Below are 23918 nucleotides of genomic sequence, written 5' to 3'. Positions count from 1 at the left end.
GTGTACTAACTCCAATAACAACTACTCCTTTCGTAACGGCAGTATATATTTTCTTCAAAATGTCTCTTTCATTGGACGGATACGTGGTGTTTTTTTACTTATTTAAATTCTTTTAAAATTGGTGTAATATAGTTATATAACGTTCTATTCAAATTGATGTTCTTTTTTTAAATTAATTTTTTTTCTCCATACAGTTATTGTCATCAATAAAAAGATAAAATAAACCTTTTGGTCTCGTTGTTTCGTTTTTTACGAAATATCCAAAGTTTTTATTCACCTTTACAGCGCTTACCCCATCATTTTTCACTTGCTGCTATAAAATTATATTTGACAATATATATTTCTTTATCATAGTAAGTTATTTATGCAATGATAAATGAATTTGATTTTACAATATTTCAATTTTCAACGTGTGATCTGAAAGTATAAAACAAACAATTGGTAAATTGGAACAGAAAAGAGTACTTGATGAATTCGGTGAATTGTGTTAACTTAAGAGAAGAATAAGATAAATAAAGAAACTTACGTGCTAGCTTCATCAATCACTGTAATTGCTCTATTGTTCATTGGAGTAGACATTAAACGCCATTTCGAATTTATTTCATCTTCGTCATCAAGCACTGGGTTATTATTGCTTTGGTTAGTTTGGAGACCTTTAGCTTTTGCTAGAGACCATCGTCGGCCCTTTCGGTCCATGATTATCGGCATCTCCGCAATTAAATTATTCTCAAATTCAGAAAGCATTAAGTAATTTTCTACTTTATTACATGACGTAATACAATCACCAATGTAATCCATATCATCCAATATATTATCTGGCAAATCCATGTCAGCTATACCTTCTTCAGATATACAAGTTAATTCAGGTTTGTCAACTCCCAAGTTGTCAATAATTTCACCTAACAACGTAAATAAATGTTTTTCATCAATGTTATATATATAAATGTGTATGTATATAGTTTTAGAGTGTACAACCCTCTTGAAAATTGTCTTACCCGAAGCAGATGGATGCTCAGTCCTCGCCATCGCAGCTGCTGCTGAACCAGCTGCACCACGATCATTTTCGGGCTCTTTATTAAAAGACAATCTACGTTTTTGTGGACAGGTATTTGACTCACATGAGTGCTTGATAGCATTAGATTTGGAGTGTTCATTTTTAGATAAATTTCTACGGTGTAAATCAATGAAAAATAAAGTAAAGCTTCCAACTAAGACACATGTTGAACTGAAATAATAGCCAGCTTTATCTCCACAGCTAATATTTATATATCCTGCAATTATGACAATTATATTTCAGTAATAATAGAGTGAAATAAAAATGTATTATTGATTTTGTATTGACTGTATTACCTGATATCGGAACTCCAATTGCAATGGGAATAGCTTGTGAGCATTGAACGAATCCCCACGTTCTTGCAAAGTTTCGAGCTCTCACACGTTCGTATGTATACATTTTTAGACTGTAGTGATAGCCACCACAAAAAATACCATAAATCCAGGTGAACATCACATACCCGTGATAGTTTCCATGAACAGTGGTAAGTGCCAAAATGCACAGGCCACAAATAAACACAGCAGTTTGCATTAAATATTGACGAGCTATTTTACACTCTACATTATGATTCACGACCAACAGACCAAACATCATGCAACCGACAGTCCAGCCTAAACCTAAATATGCTTGCAGGAAAATCACTGTGTCACCTAGGCCTTCTTCTTCAACCTGATGAGCCTGAAAATATAATATTGAAATTCAAATAATTTTGATCGACTTTTGAAGAAAATTTGATTATCAAATGCAAAATAAAGTTAATCGTTTAAATTGATTGTGCCATTAAGATTGTGCATTAGTTTGGAATAGTTAAATAAGGTGTGCTCTTGAAAATTTCAATAATTATCTGGTAGTAAGATTACGGGTCGATTTGGGTATTGCATTTTCTTTTTTTTTGAATTCTAAATATGGCAAACTCTTTAACATTTAATGAACATTTTCGTGAAACTGCACTTAGAAAAAATTGGGGCAAGATGGTTTTTTTTAACAATATTATTAATTTTCGAAGATATATAAGTGTAAATTGTATTATGTATAATCTAAAACCTTCAATTTGTAGTATATAATGAGTAAAGTATACCGTCCGATTTTGCCTCTTTCTGTACTCAAATTAAAGTATTTATAAATTTTTAATTATTTTTAAAAGAGGTTTGGAAAGCTGACTTGTCTTGGATTTTCATATTTTTGTCTTTTGTCGAAAATTATTTTCCCTATGACTTATTTAATTATATTAACTGATAATTATTTATGTATTTTACATTTATAATTGCAAATTATTATTTTTTAATCGTATCAGACTGCTTACTTGAGATATCGTTATTACGATAAATTAATGACATTAACAAGATTTCTTCAAATAAAGAAATGATTAACAAACCAATTTTTCATTTAAATAACGGTCACAGGTTCTCATAATTAAATTAATTAATAATCATGGAAATCTTTTTATTTATCTTGGACTAATTTTTTCAGATTTGCTGAATTGGCCTTAATTGTTTATGAAATAAGGGTCAAGACTGATTGTTTTCTTTATGAAATAAGAATCTTATTTGTAATTTTAACGAAGAGAAATTTCTCTGTGTGTATGTTATCTGATTGATCAAAATCAAATCTCGTATGTTCTGTTTTGAATATTTTTTTACATTTTTTTGAATATCTTGCAAACAGTTCAATAAATTTTACTTAAGATCTAGAATCAAACCTGAAGTGTCGGGAGACATGTTGAATTATTGGTAAAAAAGTAAAGCCGATTGCAGCGTGTTTAAGATATCGTCTGAAAAATTTATGTATCTACATAAAGAAATACATTTATTTACATAAACTTACGCAAATGAATATTTTGGGTACTGACGAAAATTGAAATCAACAAAATGGTAGCAATAAATTTTGAGATAAATAATGTTAAATTTTGTTTTTCTATAAATTAGTAATTATTGTTAAAAAACAGAAAATATTCACAAACTAATTTCATTTAGAGTATTTGATTAATTTCATTCTACATGGAATAAAAATATATGTAAAAACCAATTAATTTGTAATAATCAATTTCCAACATTTTTCAGTACAACAATTAATTGAGAATTTAATTTTGAGTTCCTTGTCCGAGTGGAATAAAATTTTTCATTGTATTCCAACAATTCATTTTCAGTACTTTGATGAAGTACTTTATAAAAAATATATTGAATATTTACTAAATGTAAAGAACAATTGGTTTTTTTTTTTTACTTGAACTGAAATCGATGAAAACAACTGTCCAAACCATTTAAGTAGTAAATAATTAATGTTATTCAATTAACGAAGGTCATTAATGATGAACGGAAAATACAGAGAATAAAATACGTTTAAATTCTTTAAACTTTACTTTTTAGATTGAAAAGTTATCGGTGTGGTTTTGAGAGTCACACCCATTGGTTTGTCTATTTTCCGAGCTTTATTTAACTTCTTAACTACACAGAGCAAAATAATTGATTTTTACAAAAAAATATTTGCTTCAATAATTTTAAAAACAATTCTCTATTTGTGTTTTAACTAAGTATCAACCAAACACAGTTTCTAGATGTTTCAATAAAATAAAAATGTTAAAAAAAAATACATTTTTTCATAACTATAACAATAAATTTTTTTGTTCAGTGCAGTTAACTCAAACAATCAATTCAAATGGTCTATCTCTTCACGTGTCTTATTATTTTGAGGATACGTACCAGATAAAATATAGGTGTAGTTATACCAAAAGCAGAAATTCCAGTTGAAATCAAAAGTATCCTTACAGTTTTGCTCTTCAATGTGGTGAAATCAAAGAAAGGTGGTTCGTCGTCGACTTTATTTTTCTCTTTTATTTTTCGCTTTTGATTTTTTAGGTGTAAAATCGCTCTTCTTTGTGGGTGATACAGAGATGCACTACGATAAAATGTTCCCAGAATAAAAGTCAAAAAAACAACACCAGTCACTGCTTGTAAACCCAATCGCCAACCAATTTTTCTACATTGAATTCAATCATCATTTAAAAATTTTATTTTGTTCTATATAGTGACAAATAAAAAAATTTAGCTACCCAATAGCTCCTTTGATAAAAGCTGACATAACGGCAATCCCTAAACCGCTTCCGGAAACAATAAAAATTTCAACGAATTCTCTTTTACGTTTAAAGTATTGAGCTACCATAAGAGTACTACAGTCACGTGTTATGCCTACTCCAATACCTAGAACATAAAATGCATGTCATAACTTTTTGTTTTTAATACATGCTTGGTAATGGAAATCTGATTATTAGTGGTGTGACTGCTTTACTGATATTTACCCACTACTGTACCATAGCTGAAGAAAAGTTGGTGAAACTGCGATGCAAATGACGTAAATAAACATCCTAATGCTGTAACAAGTCCACCGAGTACAGCTGTAACACGGGTACTTTTTTTCCGGCAGAAAGCTATTGTTACTGGGGATACAAGCAGGGCGACTCCAGTCGACATTGCTCCTAGCCATCCTGCAAATACAAAAAATATTTTTTACTTCTTCATTTATTAATAAAATTATGGAAGAGGAATATGAATAAATTCTATGATTTATAACATCATATAGACTGCAAACACTTTAAGTGTCTGGAAACTAAACACTTGAAGTATTTGCAATATTAAACATCATAAACGAACTATGGTAATTTTGTAGTCGACTTTTGAACGCTTTTTACCGTTTCCTAAAATCCTATAGTTTGTTTATAGTGTTTAATTATTAAACACTTTAAGTGATTTATCACTAAACACTTGCAATTTTACGGATTTGCAGTATATATATATTTTTTTATGGACTCTATCTCACTGAGTAACTATCACTAGCATACTGGCTAGCTGACTAACTCACTAGTTAACTAACTCACTTATTAGTGTAGTATAATCTATGACTGACTGGCGTCGACGATCTTATACCTGGTGTAATCCTGATAAATAGCCAATAAAGTCCATAAATTAACGTGATTGGAAAATTTTTGTGGAATTAGTTAATTATTAATTAAAATTAATTGCAATTTTTACCTCCACGGCACTCCTGTAGCTTACATACAAGGTCACGAAATTCGAATAAAATCGTTGATGAATTATTTCAATAATTTACTATGAGGGATTATTGGATAGCGAAAATCACTTCGTTACAGTCTATATAAATTATTTAGGTAAAAACAAATTTCGGTTCTATTTTTGCTACGTAGTTAGTAACCATTTTTCAGAAAAAAAATTTTTTCTGTTGAAAGAACTCGAATTGATAGCACAGATTCCGTTTTTAATTTTTATGAACAGAGAGTGTATTCTTATTCATATTACATTATTGGTAACTCTTTTTTAACAAAAGAGTAAATTTTACGTCGGAAGAATTTGAATACAGTGCATAGATCTCGTTTTCAATTGTTCATAACGAAGTCAACTGTTATGAACAAAAAAAATTATTCGAAATTGATGTAATACTGTTAGTTACACTTTTCCAGGAAAAGAAAGAATATCTCGTTGAAAACACTTGAATACGTTGCATAGATCCCATTTTCAATAGTTTGTAACAAATTCGATAGTCATAAACAAATAGAGTATGTTGCCATTCATGTTATACAATTGGTAATTTCTTTTCAGTGAAAGAAAAAATATCGTGTTGGTAGGACTCGTACACTACAAATTCCAGGATTTCAAAAAAGTGTTAAAATAATACGTGTAAAATGTGTTCAATATAAAATTCCTAATCCTAAAATTGCTCATTTACGTTTTGACAGAATACGAATAACCCTTTGAGCTGTTTGAGACAGTTTTCTCATAATCACAGACAGACACTCTAATTTTATTTATACAGAGAATTTTTTTTTAACGATAGACACTGAGTCAACGCAGATTGAGAACTTCTCTATTCATCATTATAATTACAATACAATATAGATATTGTGAAATGATAATTCGAGAAATGATAGAAATGAACGAAAAGTTTATTAAGATGGCAACAATAATCATTATAATTAAAATAAACGTTTGATGTGCACTCGTCACTGTTGTAAACCAAATACAAACATTTATGTGCTTTGAATTCACAATTTTATTAGTCGAACTTCAAAGAGATATTATTGACAAATGATCACTATTACTATGATAAATCAAGTCACGCATAAAACTTTAAGTAACGGTAAAAAATTATAAAATTTTAAGGATAACTTTCACTAAAAAATTTTTCAATGTTGATACAGTTACGACACTCTTCTACAGCTGAAATAAACTTTTTTTTAGTTAGTTGTTGTTTCTCTGAAACTCTTACTTTTGCTCTGAATTTTTGATTTTTAACTCCTCAGTGGTAAGTTATTGCAATAGATTCGATTTTGTAAATTTTAAATTTTGACATATCTCTACCCGAGTAAAAATGAATAGCCCCCAAAGAAGCCCAAAATCAAAAATAAGCCCAGAATAGACCCGATTGAAGCCTAATCTTGGCTTAGAGAAATTTTCAGTGCCCAAAACGAGCTTATTACAGGCCTAAATTTCGAAGGAGCCCAATTTAAGCTCAAAATGATATTCCAGGTCCACAACGTGCCCAATTCAAGCTCCAAAATATTTTCTGTGAGCCTGAAAAATGATTCGGGCTTGAATCGGGCTTCCTTTGGGCACGTCAAAAACTGATCATTTTTACTCGGGTACGTTTCAAAGTTTCTAAAGTCCAATGATATGGTTTTGAAAAATTTGTCCGTGTGTGCACATGTATGTGTGTATGTATCTTCGTAGTAAATTTTTGTTTGATGTATCTCGAAAACAAATGTTCCCAAGTAGCCAACTCAATGTGAGATTGATAGCAGACTTACGTATGTTAGCTTAAGTTTGTCACTTACGTATGTATCTGCCGTTTTTTGTCAAAAAGGAAACAGACGGATGTAAGTCTGATGAAAATTCTTACGTCAGGGCTTGCTACTAAGGATGATATTAACATAGCATCAGTTTTATTTGATACATAATTCTGTAACTTAAACCTGATTGGATTTTAAGCAAAATTGGTGAAGATGTTTTTCACGCAGAATAAAAAAATCTGAAAAGAAGCAAACTAGCTGATTTCAATAATTCATAAGTTTTTCTATTTTTTTTCTGTTTCCACGAGGAAGTTGGTCAGATTTTTCACATTTTTCTTTCTTTTACTTTAATATGTTGTTTTATGAACAAATTTTCTCGTAAAAAAAAAATTTGCAATCTCTGTAATAATTTTGATTATTTTTCCTTTTAATTTTTAATTTTTTTTATAAACGTTTAAGTGAGTGAAGATAAACATTGTGGTCTATTGAAAAAATTCTATGCAAATATAAGTAACCGGAACCATTTAATGTATATAATGAGCGATAGTTTTTCATACCAACCCTCTTCAATCAACCATTACCATCTATTATCTAAAGTATCTGACAGTGAAATAAAAGTATGATTGACGAGTAAACAGTTTGTTCATCTCTGTACCTCACATGTCGGTTTTTTTTATAGAATTTCTTCTACTCAAATGATCTCATCGAGTAAATGTACTTATTATTTATTTATTTATTGAAACATAATATAGAAAACCCAGTGAAATACGTTGCATATGAAGAATAAAAAGCTAACAGTGACATTTGTACTCGAACTTGACGTAATAAAACTAAATTGAATCAATCAATTAGTCTAGTGAGATTTATTTCCATGTACTTTCACAAATATGGTAAAATTTATGGATCCAGGTGTATTATGTATAATAATTGGCCAGTAATTCGCCAGGGAGCTTTTTAATTGGTTTGAATGCTCTTAAAGATTGGAATTAAAGTCAGAATCATAACATCATTAAACCGAATTAAATTCATCAGAGTCGACAGTTCATTAATAACTTAGTTAGTTTGATGATGAATTTTTTAATTTTATTTCAAAAAACACGTTTAACTTGTGAAATCGAATTAATATTGAAACATCACTATTAGGGTCATCAAGGTATTAACCCTAGAGTCATGATGGTGATCGGTTACCATCAGCGCAATTTAAAGCATCATCAATGGCATTTAATCTAGCATGAATGATGAGAAATTATCATTATTATGATCAATAAATTACTAGAAATTCATGGACCAAAAATAGTTAATAGGTACAAGTACAAATAGTGTGTATTTTGTACATCATGAACTCTCTGAATTAAAGAGGATAATTGGGAGTTTATTTTATTCTTTAGTTAAATTTATCACTTTGATAATATAATTATTGTTTAGATTAAAAAAGATTAATTGAATGGATGATTAAGCTGAGAAGAATGAAGCGCTTAATTAATTTTATGGTATCTATCAAAACTATGTCCATATTTAATAAAATTTAATATCAATTTTGCTCTACATATTGAAAATGATCAACATCAATCCAACTGATCTATCTATTATGCACCCAGGATAACGAGTTCTTCAATTATTTTCAATCAAAGTTATTTCGAGTAAATAATCAAATTTATCCAATTAGCACGAAAGCCTTTTATTATATGAGCTTATTTATTAACAATACACAAATAATGACTAAATGATGGAATGTTCTCCAGTAAATTGAGATGTTAGAGTGTTAGAACTTGAAAAAGGAGCATCTATTACTTTGGAACAATTAATTTTAATGAATAAAACAATCGATTGAATTAAACTAACTGGATGAATTTAAACGTTGTTGAGACAAGATCTGACGTCAAAGTCTTTTGACGGATTTACGTATGTCTGCTTCCTTTATGCAGTTGCATCTAACGTCTGTAGTTGATCTTACGTTTGTTTGCGCATATACTAGGAAACCAAAAGACAGCAACATACGTAAGTGTGACAGCAATCGCTTTCCTAATGACTACAAAGGTAAAACCATAAAAAATTCTTATCAAATATTTCAATATTTTTTGAAAAATAATTTTTTCATGTTGTTGATTTAGAGTTAAAAATTAAAATAAAAAAAGGTGAAAAAAAAATCATCGTTTGCATTGAAAAAAAAATTCTTTTGTAAATAAAATGTGGGACACGGCAAGATATAGCAGTTGTTTTTCATCGTGAATTTTTTTTAAAAATATATGTATGTGTCAAACTATAGAATTAATCTAAGCTTTACGACATACCAAATAAATAAAACATTGTATAATTATGGAATAACTATAAAAAAGTAACTTTATTCTAAATTTTATTTTTAATTATTTTTTCTTCAGCTTCAACAAAAAACTCTCTTGCATATAACAAAGATAATGAGTTAACAGGGATTTATGTTTATATTTGCATTTATTGTTTTTAGTGTAATTATGCTGCACTTTTTATGCACTAGTTTTGTTAAATGCAACTGTGAAAACGAGAGCATAAATCATTTATTACTTGTTGAATAAAAAAAAAAGAAGATAAAAAATTTGCAACGATATTATAAAGCTGACTGGATTAATTAATTTTGCAATGCACCACCTTTCCTCCACATGGTATCACACATCGTTGTAATTATACTGCCATCTATCAACATCAAGTGATGATCACTCGTTATTCAATATGTACATTGTTTATAAAATTGTTGTTTTTTGACGCAAACAATTTTTTAATCTATAAAGAAAATTGATTCCATCCACTTTTTTAAATCAATATAGCATAAAATAACAAACAATTTATTTTGTTAGGTAAATAGATAAATAAAACTATCAACCAATATCAATTGAATGATATATTTCTGACAAGGGAATTTTTCATTTAGTGTATGAACAAACGTACCTATGTGTATAAATGGTTGGGAATATTTTTTCACAATCTCCATTAACCATATTCCAACTGCACCATGAATGCCTGTTGATAAGACTTGAACTATTAAACTGACTACTGTAATAATCCAACCCCAACCACCTTCTGGATAGTAATGTTGGTTTATTGTAAAGTGTGGGTTATATCTAAGAACACGTAGGATAAAAATGAATACACATTCCATCATATCTAGTACTTGCAGTGATCAACTATCAGAGTATCTCCATACTACCTTGGGGTCACAGCATCTTTACGGACTTTTTTACGATCATTGCGTACTTCGCAAACAATGTGCTCATACTCAGCTGAACCGACATCACCAGAAATTATAATTCCACTGTCATCACCAACTGGATTACGAATTTGATCAACTTCTCTCATTTCTAGCTTGGAGATGCTCATGTATTTTAACTTATCATATTGTAAGAATGAATTAAAAAATTATTTTATCAGTAAACTAACTCTCTTTTTACTTAGATATTATTATAGATATTTAAGATTCACGCACAAACATAAAAATAAGATGTTCGTTAGCCATAAACAATTTCGTTTGTAGGTCGAAACCAAAGAGCAGTTAGAGAGAATTGGATTGGTTTAATCTAGTCCCTCGTTCATGAATTGGAAGGCGTATAATATGAGAAATCAATGAATAAAACGTGTTGTTTCTAAGGTACTATTTTTAATATTAAAATTATGCATTCAACCATGGACGAAATCACTGCTAAATTGAATTTAGCTACCAACTGTTAAGTTCTATTAATTAAAAAAATTTTTGTTTTCGTTTCAGTCATTTAGTATTTTGTTTTTATCCAATTCTATGTTATTAATTTTTACACTGTGAAACTCACGAAGTTGAAATAAAAAAATGAGAAATATTTTTTTTTTTTGCAAAATTAAATAAAAAATGTTATTCACACGAAACTTGGAAGATTTGAGAATGCGAATTGATTGACGATTTGCGGCTTGTTATATGATGGCGATAATATTTCGTGGTAGATGCGGGAAACCGGCGCCAAGTGTCGACTGAGTCGACTGAACCCACGATAGAACGCAAGCACACCGCAAGCTCTTTGTGAGAGGGGAGAGGGCGGCATATTGAAAGACCAATAGAGAATGAGTAGGCCACGTGGATTTTAGCTTATTAAAATATAATGTGAATTACATTGTAAGATTTTATGAATAAATAACATACTTTTTTTTTCTTTTGAATAAAAATTATTCGTCTTTTTTTATAGCATTTTTATAGAAACTTTTTTTAGCCATTTTATATCTGTCGTTTGACATTTATTTTAATGACATGAAATATTTGAAACTAACGAATAATTGATTAATATTTTTATTTTTAATGATGCTGGAAAATAAAAATTCTTAAATATTTACGTTTTCAATAGATTTGTCTGTTTGAAACTCTTTTATTACAACTAATTCCATTTAAAGCTATAAATTTTACGAGACTGAGTAAATATTCGTTGAACTTTTTATACATTAATATTTTTTCAAAGAATTAGAAATGAAAAATATGAGTAGAACATACCACCAAGTTATAATGAAGTTAATGAATACATAAAATTTCAGATAAATTTTTTTTGAATGTAAAAAAATATATAATATACGAATAATAACAACAGATATTTTAATAATGAAATTACTATTATTATTATTGTGTATGCATTGTTACGTTGTTTTTTTTTTTAATAACCTAAGATTTTACATCTAATTAAAAACTTTAAGTTATTTTAAATTTTTAAAAGCAAAAAGATTGGAGTAACGAAATTAAAATTGCTACAGCAGAGATATGCAGTAAAGATGATTTCTTTTTTAATTTTAGAGATTAAAATTCAGATAGCAAGATAAAAGGATAGAGATCTGCCAATAGGCATACTTACATAATTAATTATAAATTAGATACACTCTTTTAACTGTCCAATTGTCGGCCTTATTACCTTAAGGTGTCTTAAGATAATAATAAGTTATTATTATTAAATCTTTAATCATGTCCTAACCTTTTAGACTAAAAAATGACTCAACTATGAACTGTCAAATAGGAAATTAACATAGCATAGTAAATCCAATCATTTAAATTTTGTTTTAGTGTAGCAACAAATAAATTTTTGTTCACTAGTTTAATAAATTGCCAATAGATTATTCGTTTCGACATGAGTAGACATAGATAAGTGGATTTAAACGAGCAGTTGTCGAATGGATCAGCTGACTTGTTAATAAACATCACGAGAGGGAATGATTGATTGATACCGTGCATGAGTCCTCAATTTTTTTTAACAAATTCAAATTGTCCTGAGAATTAATTAAACTAGAAATTAGTACGTGGGATAAATGACTTTAGGCATCTTTCTATAACGGTCACGTGTATTGATATTAATTGCAATCATGATTGAGAGAAAAAAATTCATCGCAAAAAAGCCTTAAACGTGATGAATGACAAAACGAAATTTAGCCTCAAGGTTCATTGTACGAAATAGCTTGAAGCAAAATAGATGCTTGGTGGTTAGAGAATGTCTGTTTCACCAGTTGAATCGAATGATCAAAATGGTCCTCAGGGACTGTGTTTTTTTTCGATGTGGTTTAGAGAACGCAACTACAACGGTAGACAAAAAAAAATTGGAGTTGAAGAATCAACGTTACTGAACGTCAGAGTTCCGGACTAACATTTCTATGCAAATAATATGAAAGTTGCGTGTCAGTAAATGCGCACAATCAAAAGCTCAATGACAAAGAAAACTACATACACCTACATGAGAGAGAATACTTATTCTCTAGGAGTTCGTTCTTGCGCATAAGATTGCACCTAGACTTAACGGTCCACGTGGTAATGATATTTCTAGAATACAATGTAAATGTTAACCTACAGCATAGAATAAAATTTTTTTTTCTTTAATAATTAAATCTTGTCTTAATCTAGAGTAGAAGTACGAGCAAAAAATGCTCAAGTTTAAGTACGCGTAAAATTGAAATTGCTGTGAATAAATTTTTAGGGTAATTGTGTGATACATAAGGAAATTGTATGATTTGTAACTACTTTCCATTTCAGTGGCATAAATTAAAGTATGATTATGAGAATGAAGTACAAGTTAATTGAGATAATTTTTGATACTTAAATGATCGATGTGTTGTGCATAATTTATCTTTTTTTATGCTTTATAATATTTTTTCTGAACCAAACTACATATTAATTATCCATTTATCAAAATTACCCTTAGCCAGTTCATTTGATAACAGTGTTATTTTTAAAATTCAGAATAAAATAGCTTGGGTCAAAAAATTACCAGAAGAAATTATGAAAAAGCGATTAAACGATTATGTTAAAAAATGATAAAAATTTGTATCGTTTAATAATATTTGTTAAGAAAAATGTTATTTTAATACCAACGAAGATTCAATGAGTATAAATTTTTGATTGGCTTGAGTTTATAATATTTATTAATTGTTTACAAAAATTAGAACAATATTAATATTTATTAAATTATTATTTTAATTACCATCTTATGACTCTCTATTGAAATAATTAAAAAAAAAGTTTTTTTATTTTTAATATACTCTGTTTAAATCAAATAATAAATTTCTCTTTTGGAAAATTAAATTTTATCACAAAATAAAAGTTTCATCACTATATCGTTTTTTATCATTCATTCTTTTGCTCGTTGACGATAAAAATTTTATAATCATTAATTTTTATCCATAAATTTCCTTCATTTATACTAAGAATAATAAAAGTACCCGAAATTATACGAGACCAGAACTTGTTCAAGTTATTCAATATCTTTATGGCAAATATATTATTTTTATAGCTTCATTTTTATCAAAGTCTTTGTAAATCATCTTTGACTTTTACTATCCTTACGACTTATTTAATTTATAACGCTCAATTTTAGTACTCATTATTATGTGGAACTGAAAAAAATTCTTCAATTATTCAACTATTTTTTGCTACAACTCAACAGCATAAAGATATTGGATTTCCTAAGCTTAATGAGAAAAAATTAACAATCACGAGATCCCTTACTTTAATTTCTTTTTATTTCAACTTGTTTTTTTTGTAACAAAATGATATGTCTTGATATAACATCTTGCGCATATTTTTCTTCAAATATATGAATAGCTTTATCCAACACACTTTATAATTAATTGTAATTTAAAAATATGTATAATATTTAATATTTATTTATGAACCACAATAAATATTTATACTAGGACCATTTTAAAATTTCAAAGTAAATTAAATATAACTCTTATAAAAAAAACTTGAGTTTTCGTTTTAATTACTCCATCATTAAAAGCACTTTGCTGTAAAGTTGTGCTAGTTTTAATCTACATAATGAATAAATTCATGAATGAATGATTTTATTGCTTACATAAATTTTCAAATATTTAAACATAGTGTGAAATCAGCAGTGATCTCACACCATCAAGTAAATAAATTTCCCGGGGACATGTACTCTTTTTTTATCCAACTTCCCAGCGTTGCAATATGCAAGACGTTAAACTTAATATAGTTCTCTGAATTTGTCGTTTTATCACCGAGAGAGTCTGCTTCGTGTTAGTCAATAGATGCTAAAAAATCAGCATCAACAAAAAGTAGAGCTTGAAGGAATTGGGAAACGATGCAAGTTAGACCGGAAGGCGTCACCTCAATTTGGAAGCTAAAGAAGAAAACGTGGTTCTTCTAAAAGTCAATTTTTTTTATTCTCATGTGTTAAGAGAAATAAAAAGAAAAAAAAATAGCCAACGCACATACTATGTATTTGCACGGATCGTATCTTTTTGTGGTTTATGATCATTCGTTTGGTGGGTTAGTACCAAGCGTAGCAGTGACACATTTTATCCGATGCAACCGAGTGTGTGTATGTCAGTTGGGATGTTCGTATGGCCGTCGACACGACGATGAAGAACAACTAAAACCCTCTGTTAGTACACCCATGACACGAATTATTTCTAATAAATTCAATTTCCTTCTCTGGCATGAACGAGGACAAATAACAGAAAAAAATGTACAGGCCTGTCTTCATACTGTTATTGTCATAATATCTATATAATTTTATAAAATCACGTTTAATTGGTAATAAATCATAGCAATTAAAAAATTTAAGTGAATGTATAGATCCATTTATTATGTAAGTTTTTTCTTGTAATGAAGAGGATAAAAATGCGATAAAATATTCACTTTCTTGCCAAAGATGCTTTGAAAAGCAACAAACGTTCTATGAATGTAAGGATGGGAAATATTCTGGATGATTTTTATAAATAGGTTAATAATCTGTTGGAGTTTATTATTAATGTTTTCATTGTTTAATCTTTGTTTTTCGACAATTAATTGATTGATTTAAAAATTTATGGCTGTAATAGAATCTCTTAATGAAATGCTTCATAAAGAGAAAGAAAATATTTGAATCAAAAGTATTCATAGATATAGTATTTTGATTAAAAAAGTGAAAAAATATTTAATTTGAAAGAGGAAAAATTTGGCAAGTTTCTTAAGGATTAAAAAGTAACTTTTAATGAAGAGAAAAGAAAAATCTTAGACGTTCTCAGTTATTATCAATTTTCCAGTGGAAAATTATTATAATAGGTCTGACTTTACAAGCCCAGAATTCGAATATACTTCCACATTTTAAAGTTCCTATACTGATAGAAGAATTTATTTGGTGGGACTGTATGAATTTATTACAATTATTTTCCAGCATTTGTTTGATACAAATAAATATTATTTACAATCAAACAAACATTTTGTGATAGTAACTAAAGTTTTTTCATGTCTAATGCATATTTTGTAGCTTCAAATAAAGATTTATTCGTAGCTAATAAATCTTCTTTGGAAAGCTCTCTGATGTCATGAAATATCGAAAGATGGCGTCGTTGTAAGATCCTCAGTACACTCGTTACTCGAATTTATTATATAATATCATTAGCTTTTTGTAAGCATAATATTAGACATTGTAAGTAGCATTGACAACCCGACATTGTTACAATATTAGACATTATACAACCCGAAAAACGAGAAAAATCCTCCAAGAATCATTTCCAGACTGATGGATTAGTAGTAGGTGGGCAACTATCGATTAGCCACCCAGATCACCTGACCTCAATCTATTAGATTTTTTTTATGGGGTCACATGAAGAATCAAATCTATGGAATGCCTGTAACTATCGTAGAAGAACTAATGATCGCAGTAATTTTAAGCGATTAATTTCAATTTTAAACAATAACTCGGTACAGGTAATTTATAAGCGTAAACCAAAATTGCGTGTTAATTATTCTAATAATAGTATTATAAGACTTTCGCGGTATTAACAAAATAATTGTCGGCAGACGGTCCGATCCATGGCTTGAGGAAAGAGATGAGAAATTCTTTTATTCTTCTTCTCCTGAGGTTACCAAAAGGACTAGAGGTCATGAAATTCTCTCACTCTTAACCGGAAGGAATCGATGCGTATTTAGTCACACCGGTTTCCAATATATTGACTTTTTCCCACGCATAAAGTGCGCAAAACGGATCTGACGTAGCCACCTAGTGGCGTATGTGCGGACAAGACTACATATGTTTCAACGGTTTCATTTTTTAAATACTGAAAATAAACGGTTTGTGAGGCGACCCTCACAGATCATACCTTCTTTACATAACTCACTCTTTTTTTTTCTTAATTGTTAAATAAAAAAGAGTTATGACTTTTTGGAGATCAGTAAATTATGTCCAATATACCTTCGCTTTCAGTTGACGATCTCATAATTGCCCACTGACTTAATTATTGTCAATTAATATTTTTTAAGATATCTAATTAAAAATTATACTTTTTTTGATAACTCTGTCAATGTTTATTCTTTAATTTTCATGAATAAAGGAGTTATGAATTTTTGAAGGTCAAAAAATCGCCTCCAATGTACCTTTTGCTCTCAGTTGACGCTATCAATAATAATAATCTTTCATTATAATACATAACTTAAAATTTGATTAGGTTTTCAGCGATATCGATAGTATTGATTTATAATTTGAAAATTCACTCAAATTACATTTATTTACCTCTGCAATGTTAAATTCTTTCAAAATAAACCTGAGGCTAAGATTTGTGGAATCTAATTTATTTTCATCAGAAAATAAGTAAAAAATTTATCTCATGATGTGAGTTAACATCACTGCAAATTCGAATTCCGATTTAATTCGAAAATTACTACACTGTATGGTATTTTTTATATTCATTGATAAGAAAAATCGTAAAATTTACGATATTGCATAATAATTTTACTATCTTATTAATTCGTAACTTATGTCAGTCTTGAATGATTCTTGTCACTCCATATTTTGATCATTTGAATAACTTCCACAATTGATTATATATGAAGTGAACCTTCTCCTCCTTCTTCTTGCACTTTAGGCATGCTATTTTAACACGTTCGTAAAATCTTGAATTTGCAGTTGAGGTTTCTTATTTTTTTACAAGTGTTCACTTAAAGTTTTCTGATTTTCACAAAAAAAAACAAAAATTTATTGCATTAATTAAATGAACGTAACGTGACCAATAATTGTATCTTTCATTCGTACAGTCTTCAACTGTTTTTAAATTGAATGAAAAAGTCATTGAACGATAATTATTGAAAAAAGTATGTGAAAATCGATTCAAAATTGTAGTTAGAATTTTCAAATACGAAAAAAAGCAAATGAAATATATATAATTTGTTTTAGAATGATCAAAAAAGATCAACAGATAATTGAAAAACATTACAAACTGTGAACAAGAATAAATGTAGTAATATTTCTCAATCGTTTTTGGAAAACCACCACAAACGTAATCGCTCCTTTCGTTTGTATGGTCAATTTCGTGTTACGAGGGAAAATGACCGAGTGCACTTGAGAGATATGTAATATCAGTATAGCGAGATAAAGAAAAAGGTTTATATAAGACTTTATATAATGTTTTTGCATGAAATAAAATCACCACAAAAATCGCAAGAATTCTGAAGCTATATAATAACCAAGAGAATTCATTTCCTGCCAAAAGTTCTTAAGATTTTGGAGAATTATTGGTTATCTCCAATTGTACTGATAGTTTTTCTTTTTCTATTGGACGATTAAATTGTTCACGTAAAAGAAAATGCTCTAAAAGAAAATGGAGAAAAGAGAAAGTTCCAGTTCAAACGGTATCTGGGCTATGTACAAACGATTGTGAACTAAAATTCTTCTTCAATACTTGGATAAAGTGCAAAGCAAAACATTAGATAGAATAACATTTGACCATCATTGTTAGACAAAAATATTTTTTGTTTTATGATGCAGCGAATTGGAATATGTGAATGTAGCCAAACTTGTATTGAAATATTATACTTTTTTTTGTATATTATTTGTTTGATCAAACATTGATGTTTTCAAAACAATAGATATGGATTGTTTTTTATGATTGTAGATCGGCGACTGATTGCACGTGTTAATTTAAAGAACATTGATTGTTTTAATCTATTTATGGAATTTTTAGTTGCATAAGGATCTGTATTGCATTCGAGTAGTCCTGGTAGGAAGAAGGACTAGTCTATTTTTAGTCCAGAACTAGAGTCTAGTTATTTTTGGCCCAGATATGGACCAGTCTTACTCTTTGCCATTCAGGTGGAGTGTTCCATACATGTTAAAAACATTTGTGTAAGATGAAAAACATTTAAATTTGTGTTTAACCAATGAAGATATTTGTTCTTCGAATATGTAATAAATTGAAATATAATAACACAGTATGATTTGAACTATTTTCCAGTATAAAAATCAACAGTTATTGAATTAAGTAACAAATAAATTGTATTATTATTATTATTTATTATGATTAATAATTAGTGTTATAAAAATTTATTTCAATCAAGTTAATTTTATTTAATTTCTGAATATAACTAACTGAATAATTGCCTCGACTTCACAATGATCAATTGCTCATACATTTTTAATTCACATATAATATTCAATAATAATACGTTATCCCATCTTACCTATCGTCTTATTTAATGCTTAATCATTGTATTATCTTGTTTTAAAATTTATGCAGAACTTAAAACTGAAAATAGCTGTTAAATCGACTATTTGAAATTATTATAAAGTAGAAAACTATCTGATGCAAATATCTTCTGTTAATAGTAGTTTCTCTTTATGTAAAAATTTTATACCAAAGATTTCTAAAAAACTATAGTTTTTTAGAAATCTATAGATACAAAAAATAGAAACACTAAAGAAATAAAGTTCAAAACAAACAATTACGTTTATTGAAACCAAATAAAAATTTTTTTCATTTTTCTAAAAAAATGTTTTAAAAAAAAAAACTACCAACAATTGCAATTCTTTAATAGCATCTTGATTTCAGTCTCCTCAATTTATGTTAACATATTATCTACCCACATGTCCACTTGCTAATTTATTTACACTCGTCTGTTCATTTGTAATTATTTTCATAAATAATTTATTCCATGAACAAAATAAACTTCTTATAATCAACGAAAGCATAAAATGAAATTTTTATTATGAACAAATCGTATGTAAAGATAAATTTAAAAAGTTACGTAAGAAAAAAAGTTGAGTATAAAAATACCAGATTGGAATTTAAATGCCTCTTATTCTGCGTCACTTAATACAGACCGGAAATTCGCAGATCGGCAAGCAAAATAAATATTTTATTCACGTGTTATAATGTAATAATAATATTGGTAAAGTAAAGTGTCGCATTATAGAAGAACATATCCTGACATATGAAGACTTCATGATCAGAAAATTCTCAAGGAATGTGAGTTAAATCATTGTTCAAATGCCAACTACATAAAAATGTCTCTGGAGATGTGGAGCTCAAGATAAAGATTTTGAACGTCTGGTGATTTACGAAGTCGACAAAGAGAGTAAATAAATGCTATGGTTGTAGTAAGTAAAAAGAACATGACAGGATCTGAAAGAATTATATGCTAGACTAAATGAAGAATCAATTATTTGTCGATCACCTGATTTTTTTTGTAACTTTCATTTCTTCTGATTCAACAACGCATTGACAGTTACTTAAACATAACTATAGAATTGCGGGTATTCGAGGTCAATTAATAGCATATATATAAATCCTCAGTCATTTCAGTTCAACCAATAACAGTAACAATCAACTCAAGGACTTAAAACAAGCCATTAAAATTTCTTTCGTCTAGAATGTAAACAATTGTATTTTCAACTACTAGTGTCTGATTGAGTCAGAATTTTTTATTCTTTAATTAAAATGTCTCTTTAAATTGATTTACCTCTCATTTTTAGGTTTTTTTCTTGTAGAAGTTTAGATCAAATCAGAAAACAAAATTTGCTACAAAATTAATTATATATGAGGAATATTTTATTTGCTTAAAGTCACGAAGTAGAATGTGATTAAATGAATTACTAGTGAGCAAATAATGAAGTAGAATAAATTTTAATAGATAATTATTATAGAAATAAATATTTTTATATAATCTGAAGAATTAAAAATGGGTGAAAGTTAATGAAGGTAGCTGGGGAAGATATTTTCTAAAGCACTGTAATTATGAATAAATAAAAATGTGATTTTAAAACGTTATATTTTAAGTACCATGAAAAAGGGAGACAGTAAATGATCAATTAAACTCTATCAGAGGCTTTTATTCCAGACTACTAGTCTGATAAAACGTAATACATTTTATAAAGTTGATATCCATTCTATAGTAATGAGCAGAATAATTTTCTATTTAATTATCAAAAATTAACAGTAGAATATTAATATACAATCCATTCTTTTGTTCTAGATTTTACGACTAGTTTAAAAACTCATCGTGTCTACTCAAAAATAGTTAATTATGAAAAGATTAATCGTTAAATGTAGTTTTTATGATTCATAAAATTTAAATACAATAAGATATTCATCAATGTTCTACTAAAATGTTTAGTCATTATTCATTGTTGGCATAATAAAAAGAATTATTTCTGAAACAACAGTTTACTCTTTTGGAAGATATGATGATCAGTATTATCAACATTATTACCAGAAAATTGATTTTCAACTCTTGAGGAAATTTGTGTATTCTATTTTGGTATTACTCATGAATGTGAATAATTCTAGAATGCATTTTTTTAATAATATTTTTTTCTGTTAAAGAATGATTGTAATCTAGAAATAAAAATCAATAATATAGCAATAGTCATATCAGTTAACCCACTTGTATGGTTTTATGTAATTGAAAAGACAGAAATAGTATGTTTTAAAGAACATATGTTTTTGAAATGTAAAGTTGTCAACTACTTGAAGAAAGTAGTTATTGTTGACGAAACATTGCAAAAAAAATTACCATCAAAAACTGAATTGGTTCAGAAGTATGGCATAATTAAATAAATAAATACCATTCTAAGTACAAGAAAAGAAATGAATTTATTAAGTTTATTTATAAATAAATATAAAATATCCCTTATAAGAATAAATTGTTATTCATTAAAATAAAGTTGCAAACATCAGTAGATAACTATTACTGATTGTTGAATTGCAATATTTTGCGTACATTGTGACTCTACACATCTTTTCAAATTCTACTGCTGACTGCTGATTATACTTTTAATGTTAATTAATATTTGTTTGTTTCTAAATAATTATATTATATAAATAAAGCCTAAAGATTATGAAATTTAGGACTACAATGCTTAAAAGTTTTCAATTAATCAGTTCATTTTCAAGCTAATGATTCAAATTGATTACTTCACTATGTTTTATGTTGAAGAATGAATTTAAGGTAAACAGTTGTGATAGTAGATTCCCCATTTAAAACTTTTACTATTCAATAAACTCTACATATTTAACAATAAAACTAATTGTTTAATGTGAGAATTGGGACCATTTATTTATTATTAAATGATGAATAAAAATCACGAAAGTATTCCATGTAAGGATTTAAGAAAAGTAAATTTAATGAATTAATTATTTTAAAACTTTTACGATATATTTATAATTAACAGAAAAATAATTCGAACCTATAAAAGTTACAATGTAGTTAAAATAATTCCAACTAATGATGTTGTTGACCATGGTACTGAAACATGTTATGTAACTCACCTGCTTCTAGATAAACTTCAACATTGAATCTCATGGCTACGTGATGAATGGAGATTCCAGCAGCTCCATGGATCCCAGAAGAAAGTATCTGCACCAGTACCCCAACAACTAGTATTAACCAACCCCATCCTCCTTCAGGGTAGTAGTGCTGCTTTAAGGTGAGCAATTGGCGCAAATCTGCGACAAGTTTAGAGTGAAGCCTGACTGGACCATTATCTTGAACACTTCCAAGACCACTATCATGTACTATTGATAATTGTGGTAAAGATCTGCTTCTATAGAGTAACGTAGCCACTGGCATTTCCCTTTTTTCTTGAACCAGTTCTGGACTCTGAACATAGTTCCCTTCATGCGATACTGCTTGCCTGTTGATTCTGAGGTATTTACTGCCTATTTTGAAATGTTCTGTGAACGGATAATGAGACTGTCCACAATTCTCACAGTTCTGGAGTGATTCACACGGATATGTGTAGATCTCGTTGTCCCTGTGGGGCAACAACTGGTTTAAACTATTTGCTCCTGGATATGGCGAGTAGTTATGCCGTGGTGCCAACTTGTAACTAAGTTCTGGTAAATCCTGAAGCGATTTAACTTTGGAATGGCTGTTTTTTGAATTGCAATGATGGAGATAAGGTATAGGGGACGTTTGATGGTAATGATGAAAGTCAGAAATATCGCTGGTGGGCAATAGATAACAATTACAAACACTTTTTTCTTTGATGACATCCTTCTTATCCTTTTGATTCTCTGTCATCTGAATCAACTCTACTGTCTCTGTAAGTAACTGACTTTTTATAATACTGTAGTTTCCATGACAATATTTAATACTCCGTGGAAAACTACTTTGACTTTCCCACTGGGTAATTACCTTTTTTCCGGTCTTAACTGATAATCTTTATTCCTGTTGAGACTTCTTTCTATCTTTGTTTCACTACGTTGTCTCACGATTTTATTTAATTGTCTAACTCTACTCAGCACTAAGTACCCTGCACTCGACTCCAGCCATTCACTAATCCTATGAGATGAATTTTTATTTTGCAGAAAAATTCAACAAATATTTTTCAACTTTAATTATTCTTTTATTTTTATTCTACTCGATGTTTCCAGTTTAGCTTTCACTGGATAATTCTGATAACTTCCCTTTGATTCATTTTGTTAATGAAAATTTTTCATCAAGTTTTAATAAGTAGATTGCCTTTGAATACATATTTCTCCAAACCTTTCTAGATCGTCGTGATTTTATCATTATTAGTTCTACTGAAATTTCTTACAGAGATTACATTTATTTTCCATAAATGATTTTCTGTACCAATAACCTTTGGATTTTTATTTTTCCAAACTTACTATTATTTTTCATCATGTTTTTTTATTGTCTTTTATTTTATGATAACAAAAAGTCAATCAGATTGTATTCAACTATATCCACTTGGTCATCAAAATGAGCATGCGTACAAACTACTTTATCATCATGTGTATCGAATGTTTACATTTTAAAATAAAACTTTGAAATATTCAGCAACTAATGAATGGTTTTATAAATCAAGGTGATTATTTTTATTAGTCATCATTGGATTTTTTTTTCATTCAACCATTATCCGCCTACACTCTAGACAAAGTGATTAACGATTGCTTTTTCTCCTGCTGGATAGTAAATTTGAAAGAACAAATAGGTTACAAAGTTGTTGGTAAAAATTTCTAGTCATTCCATTTAATGATTCAACATTCGTTTTATTTGTTCTAGAAATCTGTTGACCGAAGTTCAATTTCCACGATTTATTTAGCGTTAAATTTACAATAAATTTTCGGATACTGTTATTATCATCATTGATAACTATAAAGGGTCAGTAACGCGATTTAAATTTACATGCACAAACCACTTATTGAATCCGATAAATCAGATAAACAGATTATCCACTTTATTAATGAATTATTGGAAATCTATGCGTTGGAATATAATATAATTATGATGAATATTGATAAAGAGTATCATTGAGTTACTTGGTGAAAAAAGAACAACAGTACAGTGACTGTTTCAGACGCGGATCGCTTCTAGACTGC

At 28.6% G+C, this 23918-nt stretch overlaps 1 protein-coding gene across 2 annotated transcripts; it reads right to left on the bottom strand.

Annotated features, from left to right (window-relative positions):
* Window positions 1–280: 280 nt before the first annotated feature.
* Window positions 281–23129, bottom strand: LOC118066832 (monocarboxylate transporter 12-like). Of its 2 annotated transcripts, XM_035083178.1 has the most exons (9): window positions 10030–10530; window positions 9771–9943; window positions 4350–4535; window positions 4104–4251; window positions 3754–4030; window positions 1351–1732; window positions 996–1271; window positions 527–899; window positions 281–417 (listed from the first exon to the last, which is right to left on the bottom strand). In XM_035083178.1, exons 1-9 carry the CDS (start codon window positions 10197–10199, stop codon window positions 399–401), a joined length of 2004 nt encoding a protein of 667 aa, XP_034939069.1. In that variant the 5' UTR covers window positions 10200–10530; the 3' UTR covers window positions 281–398. The 2 variants fall into 2 exon arrangements, with proteins under 2 accessions (XP_034939069.1, XP_034939068.1); XM_035083177.1 differs by lacking the exons at window positions 9771–9943; window positions 10030–10530 and adding an exon at window positions 21861–23129.
* Between the last annotated feature and the right edge of the window lie 789 nt (window positions 23130–23918).

The sequence above is a fragment of the Chelonus insularis genome, unplaced genomic scaffold (assembly GCF_013357705.1).
Source record: "Chelonus insularis isolate UGA/USDA-ARS -01 unplaced genomic scaffold, ASM1335770v1 contig_356_pilon, whole genome shotgun sequence".
Classification (NCBI taxonomy): Eukaryota; Metazoa; Arthropoda; class Insecta; order Hymenoptera; family Braconidae; genus Chelonus; species Chelonus insularis.
The sequence above is the reverse complement of the archived record's forward strand: the minus strand, read 5'-3'. Positions and strand labels throughout refer to the sequence as shown.